The sequence below is a fragment of the Dasypus novemcinctus genome, chromosome 21 (genome assembly GCF_030445035.2).
Source record: "Dasypus novemcinctus isolate mDasNov1 chromosome 21, mDasNov1.1.hap2, whole genome shotgun sequence".
NCBI lineage: Eukaryota > Metazoa > Chordata > Mammalia > Cingulata > Dasypodidae > Dasypus > Dasypus novemcinctus.
The window spans coordinates 83,128,125-83,146,877 of NC_080693.1; the positions used below are offsets into that span (position 1 = coordinate 83,128,125).

The following is an 18,753-nucleotide window of genomic DNA, read 5'->3' on the forward strand; positions in this document are numbered from 1 at the left end:
AGGTGAGACGGGACCCGGCCCCCAAGTTTGCTCCCCAAGGCGGCTTGCTCGGGCCCCACCCTGTGGAGCTCTCAGCCACGTCCCCAGGAATCGCAGGGCAGACTTGCGCTTTTGGGGTGCCAATCACAGCACCCACGACCGCCACGGGGGGCCTGAGTGGACTCCATGTGAGGTCTCATGGCACCCTTGTCTGGGGGCCTCCCTCTCCGTTTCCAGGATGGGGAAACTGAGGCTCAAAGGCTGGCTGATGGTCCCAGCCCAGGCTGGGACCTGGGTCCCAGATGCCACCACGGAGAAGGGCCGGGGGCTGTCCAAGCTGGCGGGGACAGGTCTGGGGAGGGGCCAATGCCCCTTCCTCCGTCTTGGAAGACACCTGGACCAAACAGGGACCCCCGCAGCCCAAGACTCCCAAGTTCCTCTCGTGCCTGGAGCCCCTGGCTCAGTCCCGACCAGCCTTGCCCACTCCAGAGGTGCCCCCTGCCCACTCAAGGACTGCCAGCAGGGGTGGGCGCCCGCAGAGCTGCAGACTACATCCTCACAGCTTCTTTGGGATAAAGTCCAGAAAGGTCCGGGCCGCCCCTTCATAATTCAAGACTGGTAACCCCACGGGCACTGGCAGACACACCCTTGCCCGCCAGCTCTCGCCTCTGACCCCGAGGGGCCCAGTGGCCCCCTCAGCCTTGGCTGAGCCCCGGCTGACCAGGAGGCAGGCTGCCAGGACATCTGCCCAGGCCATGCCCAGCCAGAGCCAAGGGGGCTGGCTCAGGACCAGGCCCGGGGACGGTTCTGGGCGCAGGTCTACCTGGGGTGTCCGGTTTGTCCACGCAGGGTCCTGGGGTGTGTCCAACCTTGCAGGACAGACTGCCTGGTGCACTGGACAGGGTAATTGCCAGGAAGAGTGACGGGTTCCTCTTGCCATGGTGCACCTCTCTGAGTCACCAGGCCTCTCTTTTGGTTGGACAGAATGTTCCAGAATGGGTGAGGGTCCCAGGGCAACTTCGTCCCCTGCACGCTCGCTCAGCACCCCCTTGTGTCCTCGGGTCCCCCTCCCGGGCCTCCTGGACATCTCGCTCCGGCCGTCATCCCCACGGCTCCCCTTCCCATCCCACTGCCAACCTTTTGCCCCTGTTGGCCGGAGCTTGGTGACCACTGGGGAAACCACGGCCCCCTTCCCTACAGAAGCTGCACTCTCGGCAGAAGACGCGGGTGGGCACCCGCCGGGCCTGGGGGCACCGCCCACAGCCTGAGCGCAGCGGCCACGGGGCTTTGTCCTTGCTCTGCGGCTCTCCAGCAGGTGGTGGCCTCGCCCCGACGGCCGCTCAGAGCATCTCACCTGAGGCAGACCCTGGCCCCACAACCAGAGGGGGACCCCTGTCACGGGCAGCCGGGGAGCACCGGCGGTGGCTCCTGCCTCCGGGGTTCCTCCCCCAGAGCCCGCACAGCACTCCGTGGTTTTCGGGGCCCGGGGAAGGCGGGAGCCACAGCGGCCGCCGTCACCAGGGGCCATGGGAGCTCACTGAGGCAGGGGTCCCAGTGTCCATCAGGCCCGGATTCCCGGTGCGGCAAGGGGGGCACTGCCATCGGCCTGTACCCTCCGTCTCCCTCTACGGCTTCTCAGCTGCCGTGGGTGGGCACCCCCAGGTCAGCTGGCAAAAAACTCTAAGCCCGTCTCTGAGTCGAGCAGCTTTCGAACCAAAGGTTATCAAGTCTCAGGATGATCCACAGGGAGATGAAAATGGGCTGCAGTCATAAGAACGTGAGACCCTAGCTCCAGAAGATTCCAACAGGCCAGAACAACCGGCCGACCAACAAGGAGAACGGAGCAGGAACGCACCGAGAGCTCACAAGTGCCGAGAGCTCACACGTGCCGCAAGCGGGAGAACGGAGCTCTGAAGAACGCAGGCGACGAGAGGGCTGGACTGGCCGCGAGCTCGCCAAGTGGGCAAAGCCACGTGGCTCCCCAACGTGCCCGTCGATCATTATCTGCATCACAGAAGTGTCCAGAACAGGCAGGCTGACCTGGCCCTGCGCTGGCTGAAGCCCCGGCACACGTCGGGCTCTAGCGTGAAAGTGGCCCTCCACCACCAGGACGGCAGGTGCACGGGGCCATCCGAGGTGCGCGGAGGCCCCGCACGTCCCCACGGAAAGGACCGGAAGGCGCAGACAAGCTGGCCCGCGGGCGGCCTCAGAACCTCAGGGAAGTCGTGGTTACCGCCCAAAGCACTGCGGAGACAGAAAGGTGAGCGGCCGATCCCACGCGCAAGGGTCGGCCTGCTGGAATAACTTTAAATAGATAAAAGGTGTCCAGATTCTAGCAGGTGACCAATGAAATGATGTAATGGGAAAAAATAGATTAATGGAGGAACGTGTGCTCCCCGATGGGACTCAGAGAAGGTGGGGGAGGGGAGGACGGGGAGAAGTTCCCCTCGGAGTTCAGGAGGAAAATGAGAACCACAGGCCATGGAGAAAAAGCCCCAAGGAGCCAAGACCGCTTAGTGGGGGGGTGGGGGAGGGGAAAGCAAAGACCAGAACGGGGCAGAGTGGTGGTTAAAAGGACCAGCTGTGCGACCCTGGGCAAGCCGCAGAACTTGTGTGCCTCAGTTTCCCCATCTGTAAGGCAGGGATAACAACACTCACCCACTGGAGGTGCCCGCGGCCGGGCGAGCTCTCTGCGCGGGAGGGGCTGTACTTACTGTGCGCGTGTCCAGATGACTGAGCTAGACAGCAGAGAACACATTACAGGGAGGCAGAGAGGCTGGGTGGAAGGCAGCACGCTACAGGGCTGTCTTGCAATCATTGGGCTGACTCGGTAGGAAGTGAGACACCCATCACTGGAAGCATTCAAGCAAAGGCCAGATAAAACATACATCAGAAGTATTCTGGACTCACTTCCTCCACGATCTCGCCTCTTAAAATGGAGTCCGTGGCCTCCGGCCCGCTGCCCGGAGACTTGGTCCCTGCCCCCTTCCTGCTCGCAATGGAGTTCAGAGTGGAGGGGTCAGAGTCCCCCGGGAGCCGTGGCCAGAAGCACGGGTCTCTGCCAGGCTCTTCAACAGGTGTTTTCTCCCGAATCCTGGAGCGGGGCTATCCCCAGAGCACAGGCAGGATTGGGGCCACACTTTCGGAAGGCGGGCACGGCAGCCAGCCAGCCTCTGAGTCGGCGAGCTGGGGCTCGTCTTGTCTCTTCCACGTGGGTTAATTATCTCCTCGACAGGCTCTGCTAAAGACAGGGGCCAAGGCCCAGCCTGCAGGAGGTCAGAGGACGGACGGGACAAGAGGCCGGCCAGTGGGCCACCACCCAGCTGACGGCGGACCCGGTGTTTCTAGACCACGTCGATCCTCTGCTCTCCCTCGAAGGCGGCCTTCAGACCCCAGGCACCCAGCCTTGGTCGGGGGTCCCAGTCCCCACGGCTGTGCTTGCCCGATGACAAGCGCCTCTTCCCCCACCTCTGCTCCCCCCAACAACCAGCATTCGTCCCCAGCCAGTCCCGACAGCTTCCGCCACCCATCCTTTGAGATGGCAACATACATGGAGAGCCCCAGCGGCAGGAACTTTAAAATCGGGGTCCTGGGGGTGTGCCCCCCCTCATTGGCCCTAGGCCCTCGCGGGAGCCTCACCACACAGCTGGGCACCAAAGAACCCCACCCTCCCAAAGGAGAAGGGGTGGCCGGGCCAGGGAACCCAGCCCTGCAGAGGCTGGCCCAGGACCTCCGGGGCCCACTGACCAGAGCTGGCTGGAATCGCAGCTCCCGCCTCCACCAGCAGCCCAGTGTGTGCAGCGAACCGGCTGGCTCTGGCAGGCCGTTGCCATGGGAACGGCTGCGACTGTGCTGTGACATCAGAGTAGGGGTGAAGTCAGGGGCGGCCAGAGGGAGTGGATGCAGCTCCGGACACTGGCGGTGGGGGACGAGCACAAGGATTTGGCTCAGACCACTGGGCTGGGCAGAGGCACGGCGTTTCGAAACGGCCCACCGCGCCCTGCCTCTCCGGGCCTGGCAGCGTCCGCGGCCTCCCCTGGAGCTGCCAGGCTGCCAGGGGACACGTTTCAAGGTCACGGCGCGCCGGCAACGTGGCTACCCCTCCTCCCGTCGGGAGCTGGTGTTCCGGCTCAGGTGGCGGGCCAAGATGCCCCTGCTTCCAGAAACCTCGGAATGCCGCTGCTGCGCCGAGCCGGAGGCCGGGGCGAAGGAAACCTGGCAAGCCTCCTCCCCACCCAAATAAGAACCTGGGCACTCTCGCCTTGCTTTAGGGCCTGGGGGTGCCTGCGTGGATTTGGCCACTAAGAAATCTAGTTTGGGGACATGCTCTCAGTCCCAAGATGTCAAAGCCACGGCTTCCCAGGGGTTTGTGTCTTCAGAGGAGACGCACACAGCAGCAATTTGGCGAGGCCTGGGAAATCTCAAGGAGGTTTGTGCGGGGGGAGCCCCACTGGGACAGAAGCCTCAGTCTGGGTGGGAAGGGCCCTTGGAGAGGTGCCGGGTCTCCGGGGGGATTGTCCTCGGGCTGGAGGGGTCTCCCACCACAGTCCAGCCCCCCACCCTCCACCCTGTCTGGGCTCTTTACTCAGCCCTTGTCGATATGAAGTCTCGGGTCTGTTTCTCCTTTACTGGAAAATATCACCAGGTCCTTTAACCTCTCAGTCTAGTTGTGCATACCCACCCGTAAGCAAGGAAGGGCAGACTTCCAGAGAGGAGAAGCCGGTGGCCAAAGGGGCAGCTCGCAGGGCTCCGACGGTCCTCTCGGGCCACAGCCCCGACACCCCACCCCTGGGAAGAGACCTCAGTCTTGTCCAGATTCAGGAGAGTTGGCCCAAGCCCCGGCTCTCCTGACCCTGTCTCAGCAGTGCCCTACCCCTGGGTTAATCTGCTCTGCTCACTGGGCCCTCCTCCCCCACTGGCTCCCCACCCCGGATGCCTGGCTCCATACAACTGTTGGCTAGAATGAGCCCCAGTTTATCAAACTCAAACTTCCAAAATGGCATGTGTACTTCCAGGCCACTGGAGAAAAACGAGAAAATACACATTTGGAAAATAAAGTCTAACTTCCCCTAATTTATCTGGACATTTTATAGTTCGGTTGGAAAAGCCCTGCAGCATCTGATCCCTGTGGACTATACAAAGCCGTGATTTATTAACCAATCCCCCTCTGCTGGACACGCAGGTACTTCTCCCGTTACCCTAAGATAAGCAAGACTGAGATGAATATTCTTGAGCTGAATCCTTCCTTGCATGTGTCCTAAATTATGACCCTAGGAAAAATTCCTAGATATAGAATTGCTGGATCAAAGGGAGCGGTTATTTTTAAAGCCCTTGAGCTGTGCTGCCAAAGGGCCCTTCTAAGTCTCTAAACTTCTAACGTTAAGACAAAATATACCTATTGCCGGCCGCTTCCAAGGACAACAAGCCTCCGGGCCAAAGGGAACAGAGCTACGGAAAGGCCAAGGCTGTGAAGTCTAATCCCATTCCCAGAAATCCTGGCACCCACTCCCCACCGCGTGACCTTGGGCGAATCATCCAACTCTCCGCAAGCACGCAGTGAGGGGCTAACACCTGCCTCACCTGCCCCGCGGCGTCCTCGTGAATGAGAAGAGGCGAGAAAGTCCCTCCGCAGTGCCCCAGACCTCTGAGCTCCTCTAAAGGTGTGGCCTGTGACCAGTTCCCTGTTTTTCTCTGCTTTCCAGAACCGGTACACAGACAGCCAACACCTTGGATCTGCGCCTTCTTCCCCTTCCTCGGGAGCCGCTGGGCCAAGGGGTCAAGGTGCCGTCTGAGAAAGGGGGACCTGCGGTGCTCATCACAGCTCCGCCCTGCTCCTCCCAAGGCCGTGAGGACCGAAGGTCAGATGTTGGGAGGGCTGGAGGGAACGGGCCCCAGAAGAGATGGCGCCGGGCAGGAGGGCGGCGGGCGTGCATTTCCAGCTCTGCCAACGCACTGCTCTGGACACAACCCACACGGACGTGAAGGCTGTGACGACCCTCGGTCCACCCTCCCGATGACCAATCACGTGCGGTGGCACCGACGCCACCCAGGATCTTTCCACCGGGCACGGAAGGCCGGGACTGTTTTGCAGCTGGGGCACCCGGCCGCGCAGCCACGGGCAAACAGTTCCCTTCGTCGCGCCTGGCGTCAGACGACCTCACAGGGCTGTCGCGGGCTCAGACTTCACTGGGTTTGTGTGCCGCTCAAGACCTGCCTTGTAGTAGTTTTCCTCTTGAAGGTTTAGCATCTAACGCTGTCGGTGCTTTCTTCTGAATCCTTGCCTCATTTTCCACCGCGTCCCACGTCACGGAGCGGAGAGGGCCACACAAGGCTTCCACCCAGCCACCTCTGTGTGGCGCCAGGAAGCCCTGAGACCGGGGGAGAGTGACGAGGGGCTGAGGCCGGTCCGGGTCAAAGGAAACTAGAGGGATGTGCCACCCACAGCCATCTGGGATGCTCTCCCCATGGTGAAGTCTGAACATGGAAGATACCGGTGAGCTCTGTCAACGCTGAATTTCCTGGTTTTGACAACGATATTACGCTACGTAAGAATATCCTGGGGTTTAGGAGGCATGTGCTGAAATATTTAGGGGAGAGATGCCAGGAGGTCTACATTTTATTCTCAAATGGCTCAGCACAAATAACAGGAGAACAAGAAAAATACAAATTTGGCAAAATGTTTGTCAGCGAATCTAGGTCAAGATATACGGTGTTTATTGGGCTCTTCTTGCAACTCTTGCGTAGGTTAGAACATTTTCTAGAAAAAAGAAGCCAACACGGTCCTGGTGGCCAGGTTGGGCTGTGGCCTGACCTCCCTCTGTGCCCGGCTCGGCGTCCTGCGCGGCTGCGCCCCAGGACCTGGCTGTCCCTGAGCACCCGTGGCCCAGTCCGGCAGGGCTTGTCACCTCCAGGGCAGGCCGGCCGGAGCAGGAAGCGGGGCCCTTGCAGGCTCGCGGGGCCTCTCTGTCCACTTCCTTTTGTCAGGCTGGGGTGGTTTCCTGCCTTCTACCCAACTCTTACCACCGCCACCAGGCATTTGCTCAGAAGCCTATTTTTCAAGCACCTTTTGATCCTTTTAAACAGTTTCCAATCACAACCTAGCAGGATATTTTAGGACAGAGGATAGCATCCCCGATTTACCCTGAAGAGTCGCCCCGAGGGCTGACGTGATGTGCTGAGGTCGCCCGGGGCAGGGGGGGGTCAGCCCATGAGGACGACCACCCCCTTCCCACAGGCCCCAGCCTGGGGTGGTCTCAGCTCCCCCTACCTGCTACCCTCTGCTTTCCCTCCTGCATGGGTGACGAATGGGGCAATGCCAGGAGCACTGAGCACCTGCTTTTAAAAAAAAGCCAAGAAAGGAAAACACATCCACACCAAGACCCACACGTGAATGTCTGTAGCAGCAGTAAATTCCTAACAGCCAAAAAGTGCAACCCACATGTCCACCCGCAAACAGACAAGCAGAACGCGATCTACCCACGCGACGGAATCGTATTGAACCGGAAAAAGGAACCAAGTTCGGCTCCGTGCTGCAAGGTGGGTGAACCTGGAAAACATTACGCTACCTGGAAGAGGCCCGTCACAGAGGCCACCCTCCAGCGACAGCAAATGTCCAGAACAGGCAGATCTAGAGGGGCAGAAGGCAGATGGGTGCTTGCCAGGGCCTGGGGGCGCAGAGAAGGGGAGGGACTGCTGATGGGTTCGGGGTTTATTTTGGAGTAATGAAAATGTTCTAAAATTGACTGTGGTGACAGCGGCACAACTCCGGGTATGCTGAACACCACCAACCCGCACACTTTAAATGAGGGACCTGCACGGCGTGTGAACGACATCTCAAGCTGTCAGAAAAATAGCTCAAGGCGGAGGAAGGAGGACCATGTTTTCAAGGAGCAGCTCCGAGGACCCCAAGTCAACACCCAGCAGCCCCAGGGCCAGTGGCACCCCATCCCACCCCGACACGGCCCCCTCAGCGGCACCTTCCCTTCTACCTCCCCGTCCTAGGAAGCCCCCCCCGCCCCCCGCCCCCCGCCTCCCGCCTTTCTTCTTATCTCAAATACTTTTTAACTTTTACATCATTACACAACTAGTCCATAGTAACCACGAACACTTAGAAAAAACAGATAAGTAAAAGGGAACAAGTCACCTACCCCTCACCCCCCGCCTAGAATTTTGATGAGTTTCTTTCTAGTCTTTTTTTCGGCACTGCACTTAAATGCACGCGCAGCCTCCTTCCCTCATCTCATTAAAAGTGCCATTCCAAGTCCACTCCTAATAAACACCTGCACACAAACCTCTACGGAGAGGCTGCTGTAACTATTGGTTTCTTTTTTCCTCTTTTGGCACAGCTCTATCTATTAGAAAGTCTACTACATAGTCACAGCACTGTATAAACAAAAGCTCCGGGGTCTCTGGTTGCCTAAGTCTGAATACCTCATACTTTTAGTATTGTAAACAAGACAGTATTACTTAGCCTTGAGGGTCACGATTCCTAGGTGAGTCTAAGGAGATTTATGTACTAACGAAACAACACATCTGTCAGAACTCCAAAGAATATGATCTGTTCTGTGATGGGTCACGACCTCACATGCTTGAGAAATAACTTACTGTACACCGTGTACTCTGGCAAATAATTGCCAGAGTAGAAGCTTAAAAAAAGCTTTTAAAAATGGGATAGAGATACACGCAGAGGGAGTAAAGCCATATAAAGAAAAGTCAGGGATCCTCGCGTAAAATCTGGGATAGCAGTTGCCCCCAGGGAGGAGGGGGCTGGGGCCAGGAGGGGTAAACAGATTGTGGGGTGTGGCACCGTTCCATTTCTCGATCTGAGTGCTGATGTGATGCCTGTTTGGTCAAAGGCCCAGGCCAGTGCCGTGCATTTTGGGGAACATATGCCATATTTGACAATGCTTCAAGTGTGAACACACGGGCCACAACTGGGCTTTTAAAACGAGCACACCCTGAACATTTCTCAAGGTCACAAACCTCGATCTACGATATTGTTTAAAATGACTGCTTATCATTTTGCCGTAAGGACAGGGTTTAATTTGTTTAGCTCCTCTCCAGGACCCACAAGCCTCACAAGGCAGCAGGCCCCAGGGGCTTCTCTCCCTCCTTGCTCATGCCATCCTTCCCCCATCGTGTGCCACCGGGACCCCGGCCCACCCTCCATGTGGGCCAGGCAACCCCACGTCTCCAAGGCAACGAGGCACCACTCTGTTAACACCTCCTCTTGTTTCAAGCCTGCAAGTTCCTAGCTGTGAGGCCCTGAGCAAGTCCCTTAGCCTGTGCCTCGGGCTGAGCATCTGTAAAATGGGGACGATAGAGGAGAACAGCGAAATTAATGGGTTAACGCCAGTAAACGGCTCAGTACAGTCCCAGGTACTCAGCAGTGAGCACCGTCAGCTGTTAGCAGCAGCACCACCATTTTCCTGCCACTGAACTGCCGTGCTCTCTAGCCCTCTACCCCCAGCCTCCCTCTAGAGCTGTGTCCAGCACAGAAGGAGCCGAGGCCTCCCATGGGCATGCCCCCAGCCAAGCGTCTGCTGCACCCTTTCCTTCGACCTTGGTCCACAACCCCAAGAGGTAAACAATCGTCTCTGGCAGAGATGGGGAAACCGAGGCAGGCAGCACGTTCATCTCTACATCTTGCTACATCCGCCTTACCCTTGCTGACCCTTCCTGCCCCTCACGTCCCGTGTCCCATTCCTTCCCTCTGAGGCCCCTCATATTTTCCACCGTCTGCTGAAGCCACAGCTGGAAACTTCCTCACTCAGACCCCACCGTTTCCCAACAGCTCCACAGCCTCTCCCTGCCCCGGGCCAGGGGAGGGCAGGCCCCCGAGGCATCCTCCCGACCCCGGGCACAGGGCACAGGTACTCGCTCTGCCCCAAAACTGCACCAGCCTGGTTCCCACCCTGCCTGCCCCCCAGCCAACCGCTCATCCTCCCCAAATTACCGCCGTGAAGGGGCAGGGGCCTTCCGCGCAATGGCGAACTTGACCTCTGCCACCCATGTGGCTACAGTACAAGGAGGAAGCAGCCCCCAGCCGTGCCCAAGCTGCGGCTCCAGGCTCCGCTGCTTCGCCTTGAGGCGGCCACACGGCCGCCCGGCGCCCCTCTCCAGCCTGCCCTCGCTCCCCCACAAGCCCCCCCGCCCCCGCTCCCCAGCGCAGCCCGCACTCTGGCCTTTGCTTACGCTGCTTCCCCAGGCCTGCGGGGCCGACCCCACCACGAGGCCCCCAGGGCCCCAGACCCCATCTCTGAGGAGCCCCCCAAGGCCCCCCAGACCCCACCGCTGAGGCCCCCAAGGCCCCCCAGACCCCGCCTCTGAGGAGGCCCCCAACCACCCCCCCACCGCCCTGACCTGAGGACCACACAAGGTGGACTGGGAGGACCTGGCCCTGCCCCCCTCCCCGCCTGGGGCCTTCGTACTGCTCTTTTGTTAAAGGCCTTGAGGCATGACCTACGGTCCTTTGCTGCTGGCACTCCAAATGCAACTATTCAATTAAAAAAACCCTGAACAAATACATTCCACAGAGAGCAGCAGCCTACAGAGGCCCGCTCCCTGCTGGGGTTTAGCTCTCTCACCCCGGGGGAGGGGGGTGGATTTTGGAGGGTAGGCCAGCCCCCTGCTCAGCAGGGCCCTACCCACAGACACACACTCGGCTTACCATCTCGGGGTTCAGGACCCCCCAAGCCTATGTCTGGACAGGCACCCACAAACCCCAGGGGAATGGCCCAACTAGCTTCTTCCCACCCCTTCGCCCCTTGCCCCTGAGGCGCTCAAAACACAGCTGTTTCTACACTTTTTTCCCGGACACCCTAGCAACAAGGGGAAAATTTGATGGAGCCTCCCAACGTCTGTTATTCATTTCACGTGACGTGCAAGTGCAAATGGCAATCCAGAGAGTAGATACTTATAGCATCTTCTTCTCGTACCACAATTGCCCGGGTACCCTACTTTGGAGACAAGTTCTCGATACCCACATTGGCAGGCACCAAATCACCCAGGGAGTCATAGAACACAAATGCCCAGGCCCCGGGCCCCAGGTTCCCATCCAAGACTGGGGACCCAGGAGTCGGCCTTAGACAAATGCCCCAGACGGTCCCAGCGGCTTGGGATGGAAGGCAGGCTCCGCACAACAAACCCAGGGGGCAGCCCCGCACCCCAGCGCCGCCGCCCCTCCCCCCGGGCCTGTGCGGCGTGGAGCCCCCAGCCTGCCGTGCACCCACAGCCCTTTGCTCAGAATGCCTGGCCGTGCCCCTCTGCCTGCCACCACGGTGGGGGAAAAGTCCCCCCAGCCCTGCCCTCCAATTCAGGGAGCTCCACACTCCCTGCCCTCTCCAGAAAGGCAACTGGCCCCTGGTTTGTGTTCACGTGCGTGTTGGCAGCCGAGTGTCCAGTCCAGAGCCTGCGCTGGGTTCCAGGGCTGGGAAGAAGAGTTCGTGGCACTCACCCTCTTCTCCGCACCCGGCCCACCTTCTCCTTGTTTTTATCCCAGGCTTTTCCCTTTTTCCTGCTGATTTCCCCCCACCCTCCTGGCTGCTTGGGGTCTCCAAAGCACATCTCATAGCTATTTTGGACTCCAAGGGGTGCACCACCCCCAGCCCCACCACTGGCCAGGCCTGGACAGCAGGCTCTGCACTGTGAGAATGTGCAGTGGCCAAGGCCAGAGCGGGTCCCAGGCTGGCACTGTGTCCTGGAGCGGGCGGCGGTGGGAGAGCCCTTTGGCCACCTGCTGCGCTTTGCACGTCTCTCCCAGCTTCCCATCTCCCAGCCCTGGGAGCTGCCAGCAACTCAGGTTCCAGCTGGTCCCCTGGGAGAATGTGTCCTTCCAGTGCACTGTCCAAAGCCGAGCTAGGAGCAACAAGCGCCCATGGCACCTGCCCCATTCTCCATCTCCAGACCCCGCAAATGTCACCCTGCTACTCCCGAACCCTGGTTACCTGCAGAGCCTATCCACCATCAGTTATCTGCCGCAGTCACGTGAGGTCGGCCTGGGCAGTCAGGGAGGGTCCCAGACCCACACGTAGTAAACCCACGGTCAGACTACCTGGTGTGGAGACTCGGTTTCTCCCTCTTGCTTCTTACATCCCTGCAGCAAGTGCTCATGGACACACAGACAGGCCGGACAGGGCAATGGGGTCAGGCGAAACGCGGATGACAGATCAACAGAGTCCTCTGCAGTGGAGTGGCCTCCGGTTTCTAGAGAGAGCGGCCCTCCCCTGCCCAGGAACTCAGTGCCCGGTTCAGAGCCGAGGACTCCAATTCTGGCCGCGTGCGCCGGGGGAGCTATGTTTGAGGACTTGGTGCACATTTCCTGGGCTGCCACCCCTACCGGTACGGTCCCCAGTGGGGCGTGCACAGGGCCCGCTGGGTCCCGCCAGAAGTCAGGCTGCCCTGGGGGCCAGCTCGGGGCTCTTCAGTCCCTTGGCTGGGGGCCCCTCTCTACCTGGGGCTGGAGACCTACCGAGGGCACACGGAAAGTTTCTTGGTCAGGGAACATCCCAAGAAAGCCGGCATTCTGAGAGCTCTTCCGGGGTAAGGGGACTAGGGGTGCCATTACTCAGGCCAGGTGGAAGGTTTGGTGCTCTAGGTGCAGAGAGCTCCGGGGCTGAGCCGGCCAGCAGGCCAGGCCCGCCGGGGTGCTCGGTCGGCTGAGCGACTAGGGCTCCAGGCGCCGTGACTCCGAGCCCAGAGCTGGCTTGGGTTTCTGGAGCTCGGCAAGCTTGGGGGCCATGGGGGCGGGCTCCGATAGGGGAGAGGGGAGAGGGGCGCGCTCTGCTTGAGATGTGGGGCTGGCTTCCCTGGGGGAGGCCGGGAAACCTCTGCCCCTCCCTTCATCCTCAATTTCAGAACCTCCCAGGGACTGTCTTTGCTGATCATAGATAGTCTAATCGCACCAGCTGTAAGAGTTAAGGAGCGCCCTCCCAGAAATCCCTTCAACGACAGGCGCGTTTCGTTAGAGGTCTAGCTGTTGCTGAAACCGGCTGCCTCTTGCAGGCACCAGGACATTTTAGTAAGTCTGCGGCCAGCCCACGACAAAAGGGCAAGTGTGCCACGTGCACGAGGCGGCCTCCCCCTCGTGCATCAGGCACCCGCTTTCTGGGGACTCCTGGGTCACAGCCCTGGCTGCCCACAATCAAGCTCTGGAAAACACCAAAGCCTGCCCCCCACCCCTCACCCCCTACCCCCAGCACTGAAGAACAGAAAACTGGAAAGGTCCTGGCCTTCCCAGCCACCTTTAGTCCAGGGCACCCAGGGGTCTGGCTGGCATGAGCCTCATTCCAGTAGACTTGGGTTCCACACCCTGAGCCAGCCGAGCGGGGAAGGGATGACGGTGGAGCAAGAGGGCAGCCTGACTTGGAGGCGCGACTCGGGGGCTGACAGAGCTTCTGAGCTGGGATGGGGGTCAAGCATTGGCTAGAGAGTGAGCCCTTTTTTTTTTAAAGGAGGTATAAGGGATTGCACCCAGGACCTCAAACATGGGAAGCAGGTGCTCAACCACTGAGCCGCATCTGCTCCCCTGGCTAGAGGGTGATTTTGATGATTTTGATGCAATGGTTTGGACACAAATGCCAGGAAATCTAGAGGGAGGAGAAGAAAGGACAGACTGAAGCTCCAGTATCCAAACCCAAATCAGAAACAGCCCCTACATCTGGGCAATCAGCACGGAAAGGGGGGGGCAGAGTGGCTGGCTGGAAACTTCCCCCCGTGGCAGCTGAGGGGGCTGGGGTGGCCCCAAGGTCCAGCTCCTCCAGCTTGGCTTCTGCAGACCAAAGCCTGAGTCTTCTGGCCGGGGCCGGTTCTGCCCCGCGCCACACCCACCGCACAGCTCGCTGGCGAGGTGCAGCGCCTTTGCTCTCCTCTCCTCTCCTCTCTCTCCCTCTCTGCAAAGGGGCCTGCGTGGGTCTGCAGCCCCAGTGGACACCCCACGGGAAGGCGAACCCCGGCTTCCCCGAAAGGAGGAGCCTCTCGTTCTCCCCCAAATCTTGCTGAGCACCAACGCCAAGTCTGAGAAAAGCCCTCCCTTCGCCCACATCGGGTTTCGTGGAAGCAGAATGCCCCGCCCCAAGTCCCAGGGGGCACCCCAAGTCCCAGGTGGCGCCCCAAGTCCCAGGCGGCGCCGTACACAGCAGTTCCCGCAGTGGGAGCAACTGAGAAGCGCCCAGCCCTGGCAGCCACGCCCAAAGGCCCACTGCAGAGAGGCAAGGAGTCGGGGGGCGGGGAGCATCAGACAACAGGAGAAATGGAAATTCGGGCTCCCAGTCTAGGGGGTACCCTGATACCCACCTCCCGCATCTGGCCTGGCAGCAGGATGCTTGGCGGGCTGGGTGAAAATCCACCCAAAGGCAGTGGGAGCTGCAGAGGCCAACCTGGGGGTACCCCCATGTGGGTACCCCAGGAAGATCCTGACCTCCCGGTGGCCTTGGACCTCCCCACCCTTCCTGGCTGCGTCCTCCCCACTTGGGCCCCCATCTCAACCAATAACGGTGCCCCTCCCCCCTCACTCCCACCTTCTGGGGACAAGGAGTCCTGAGGGGGGTATATCTTTGCTGGGGAATTAAAGCCATCACACCAGCCCCGCCTGCCCCCTCGAGGCACCAGAAGTCTCTAGTTTTTGTCGATGTCCAGAAAAACACCCGTCACTGCAAGCAAAGCCCCGAATAGGTCCTCCCTGCCCAGCCCTGTTGGGAGGGCCCCCTGGGCAGGGCACCCGGCCAGCAGCTGGGCCCACGGGGCCTGTACCCCCTTTATCCACTGCCTCCCTGAGCCCACGGAACCTGCCAGGGGCGGGGAGGCTTCCATCCTGCCCCCTTAATTCAGGCAACACCCCAAATAGAGCCCCTGGGAGAAGCCCTTCCCCCACCCAGCCCCAAGCACCGGGGCGCCCAACTCCTGCTCCCCTGCCAAAGTTTCTTCGAGGGTCCCCACTCTTCCAGCCCACCCCCCACCGGGCCGTGCGTGCCCCTCTCCCCCGCCCCAGCGCTGGCAGGCCCGGGGCGCGGCCTGCCAAATCGCGGGCGGGCCGGGCCCTGGCTCCCTTCTCCGGGGCTGGAGCTGCGGTGGAATTCCGGTGGAATTTTGAGGTTGAGAAGCATCTCGGAGGAGGGAGGGAAAGAAAGGGAGAGAAGGAAGGGGAAACAGAAAGTACGGGCCGGCCTCCACTCGCAGTTTTCTAGCAGGAGCCGAGCGACCCCGAGGCCGGCGGCGCGGTCGGGGGGCGGCGGGCGCGGGGGGCGCGCGGGCGGGCGCCGCTCCTTACCTACATCTGCGTTGCAAAACGCCTGTTGCGGGTGCACCGGGGAGCAGCTGCAGGCGTGGGCCAGGCGGAGCTGCGTCCCCAGCAGCAGGAGGCCGAGCGCCAGCCGCAGGCTGCGGGCCGCGGCGCCCATGGCGGGCCGGGGGCGCGGCGCGGGCCGGGCGGGGCGCTGCTCGCCGCTCCTCGGGCTCGGGGCTCGGTCGCCGCCGCCTCCTCCGCGGGCCGCGCGGCTTCTCTCCGGCGGGCTGTGGGGGGGACGGGCGGGGGCTCAGGCTGCGCGCTCCGCCCCGGGCTGGGGGCGGGAGGGCGAGGCGGGGACCCCTCCCGCGCCCGGGCACACCCCTCCGCACCTGGCCCCACTCACCCGCGGAAACTTTCTCTCCTCTTTGTCTCGGGGGGCGGCGGGGAGGCGCTCGGCCGCGGGGCGGCTGACGGCGCGGGGACGGGAGCGGGGTGGGGGGGCGGCGAGGCGCGCGCGCCGCAGCCTGGCTCCCCGCGGCTCGGCTGCCTGCTCGGGCTGCGTGTGCGGCGGGCGCGGGCCCAGCCCGGCCTTTAACTGCGCGGGAGGACGGCCCGCCCCTCCTCCCGGTGGCGCGCGGCCAGTGCGGGCTCCGGGCGCTCCCCGCCGCCCCCGCCTCCCGCGCCGCCCGCGCCGCCCGGGCCCTCCCCGAAACCCGGGCTTTTGTTGTGCCCGGCCGGGCCCACCTGGGGGTCTTCCCGCGCCCCCGGGACCGGACGAAGCTGCCGCCCACCCCACGGCCCCCAGGGCGCGGCGCACACCGCGCGGGGTCCCGGCTCCCTTCCCCCGGGGCAGCCCCCCAAATCGCCCGAGGCGGAGGGGGGCGCTGAGGCGGGCGGCGCCCAGTGGGCCCTGACTCAGCATCGGGGGGGCCGCGCGGCCGCCGACCACCCCTACCCTGGGGGGAGGGGGCGCTGGGGAAGGACGCTGCCGGCTGTCCCTTCAACCTTGGGGTCCCTTTGCTTCCAGCCAAGGGGACGTGCTTTTTGGAGCAGGGGTCATTCCCCGCCGCCCCCTCAGCCGTGTCCCCTGCGGGTAGGTGGCCTCTGGGCAATTTACTGAGGGTTCCTTTCGCAGATGGAGGCCTTAGAATGTCAGTGCCCCTGCCCAGTGTAGTGTGTGGTGGGGGAGTGATGACTGTGAGCAAAACAGGATTTTACATCAACTGGCCATATTTTTGACCAGCCACCAAGGGACAGGGGTGGGCCTGCGGGCCCCTGAGCCAGTAGGATTTCAAGGGAGGTGCTCTCTGGCCCCCCTCCCGGCTCACGCCCCTGGCTCACAGTTTTGGGAGCTGAAGGATTCTTTCCAGAACAGTACTGAGTTCCAGGAAAGGCTGAGGGACAGCATGAGAAGGGGGAAAGGGTGTGGGCAGGGCCCCCCCATCTCCCCGTCCCCCAGCCTGCCCTGCGCCCTCGCTGCACCCCTTCCCATCTAGCTAAGGAGATGTGGACGGAGGGAAACAACACACTTAAACAATTGTCTCCTAAATCCTGCGGTGCTGACTTGTGACATGAAACTTTGGAAAATATTGGAACTATGGAAAAAATGGTTTTCTGTTTATGCTTTGAAACAGACAAGTCGGAGTAAAGTTCATCTGCAGAGCAGTGGTTTCTAGCAGCCTTGCAAACCCAAAGTCGGTTTTTCGGCTTTTGTTCTCGTGAAATATGGTTGCGTGGGTCATGAAATGATGTTCGACGTTAACTATTTAAAGTACAGTTCATTTAGAAAATTGCCACACTTTTGGCTGCGTGCGACCTTCCCGTTTCTCTCTCTATGACTGGAACAAAAGGCTGCTGACCTACACGGAATCTAGACCTGATATGTCAGTTCATGGGCAAGACACAGGGAACCGAGGGGGCTCAGTCTCCCACACGAGAGTGCGAGCGTGTGAGAGCGAGAGTGCGAGCGCGTGTGAGCGCGTGAGGACGTGAGGACGTGAGGACCCGTTAGTGCCGGGAGCACCTTCCCGGTGAGCTGGCCGGTGGCCCGGAAGGGGAGGAGGGGCCAAGCGAGGCAAGGAGGAGGAAGTACAGGGTCTGAGCTGGTCCTCCCGAGCAGCCTCGGGACTTCCCTCCCCTTGGGTCACTCCCGCCAGCACAGCTGACAGGCTGGAGTTGCCCCTGGTAAAAGGTGAACAAAGTCTCCCGACAGCCACTTCCCCCGCCGGAGCGCCCTGTTTCTCTGCTCCCTCTCCAGCCAACCCCCTTTTAGTAGGCATCTATCCCAGAAGTTTCCAGTTCTCCTCCCCACTTCTCTCTGGATCCTGCTCCCATCCAGCCTGTGTCTCGCCAGGGCCTCCCTTGCTCACTGTCAAGGTCATGCAAACCTGCTCACCGCACCTGGCACCTGGCTCAACCCCCAAGCCCTCCCAAAAGCTTCTCTCCCTTGGCTGGCAGGATGCCTCCCCCCCACCCCCAGTCTCCTCTGCACCCCCTTGCATCTCCCACGCGTGTCCAAATACCCCACTCCTCAACCATGGCGCATCCATCCTCCCACGCCCTTCACCTGCCGATTTCACCTTCACAGTCCCTCACCAACTCCATCGCTTTGACCCTCGGTGCCTGCACCGGCCTCCAAACTGCTCTCCCCGACCCCACCCTGCCCCTCTAGTCTTTTTTTTTCTCCCCTCCCCCCCGCCCCTTGTCTGCGCTCTGTGTCCATTCGCTGTGTGCTCTTCTGTGTCTCTAGTCTTTTCAACAGAGCAGCCTGAGGGAGGCTTTCACGTCACTCCTCTGCTCTAAGTCCTGCAGTGGCTCCCGTGTCCTGGAAGTAGAGCCAAGTCTGTGCAGTCCCGGGACTGCCTCGGTGGTGTCCCCCTGGTCTTTGCTCAGAGGTCACCCCCACAGTACAGCCTTTCCTGACCAGCCTGTTGAAAATTGCCGCTCACCCCTCCTCCTCCCATACCCCTCCCTGCCTACCTTTTCCATCACCACCAGATGTATCCCACTTTCTTATCATAGCTACAGCTGCCCCCCCCCCCCCCCCCCCCCGTAGAAGCTCCATCACCTACTGCATTCCACTTCTTCTAGTTCTAGTCTACCTCCCCACACGGGCTTGGACGCTCCATAGGGACAAAAATTGTTTATTTCTGTGTCCCCAGGCCTAGAAGCTATTGAGGGCTCCTTAAATACTTGTTGAATGAAGGAGGGAGGGAGGGAAGGATTCTAGAAGGATAAACTGGGATTTTCATGGCAGGTGTGGATGGGCATGGAGGGGTGATAAAAACGGGTCCAGGGGCGAGGTCCCCGGTGGGAGGGGCCTCCGCCCCCAGATCAGAGCATCTGATACAGAAGGCCAGCGCCCCAGCTGCTCTGGAAACCACCCCTCGGCCTTCCGCTCCTCAAAACGGCAACAACTGGAGGCTGCAGTGGGGGCCATGGGGCGGCGAGTCGCACGCAGGCCCCTCACAACCGATGGAGGGGTCAAATGACTCCCCCACGGGCACAGCCTTGAAGGTGAAAGGGTGACCCCTGGGGCCCAGAGCTCCTCC

General features: G+C 61.1%; 1 protein-coding gene and 1 long non-coding RNA gene across 7 annotated transcripts in view; one reads left to right on the plus strand and one right to left on the minus strand.

The window, feature by feature from the left end:
- LOC101446238 (metalloproteinase inhibitor 2) overlaps positions 1-15,763 on the minus strand; it is a 48,884-nt gene extending 33,121 nt beyond the window's left edge. For 2 of the 6 annotated variants that reach the window (XM_058284826.2, XM_058284824.1), the window contains exons 1-2: positions 3,727-3,795; positions 2,694-2,831 (exon numbers count right to left, since the gene is read on the minus strand). Coding sequence is in view for 2 of the 6 variants with exons in the window: in XM_058284827.1 (XP_058140810.1) it covers positions 15,245-15,374 (130 nt within the window). In the remaining 4 variants the exon portion in view is untranslated. The other 4 variants (XM_058284827.1, XM_058284829.1, XM_058284825.2 and 1 more) reach the window with 4 other exon arrangements.
- Positions 4,318-8,292, plus strand: LOC139437186 (uncharacterized). The gene is made up of 3 exons (XR_011646963.1): positions 4,318-4,408; positions 5,073-5,161; positions 5,682-8,292. It is a non-coding gene; the product is annotated as an uncharacterized lncRNA (long non-coding RNA).
- Positions 15,764-18,753: the final 2,990 nt, after the last annotated feature.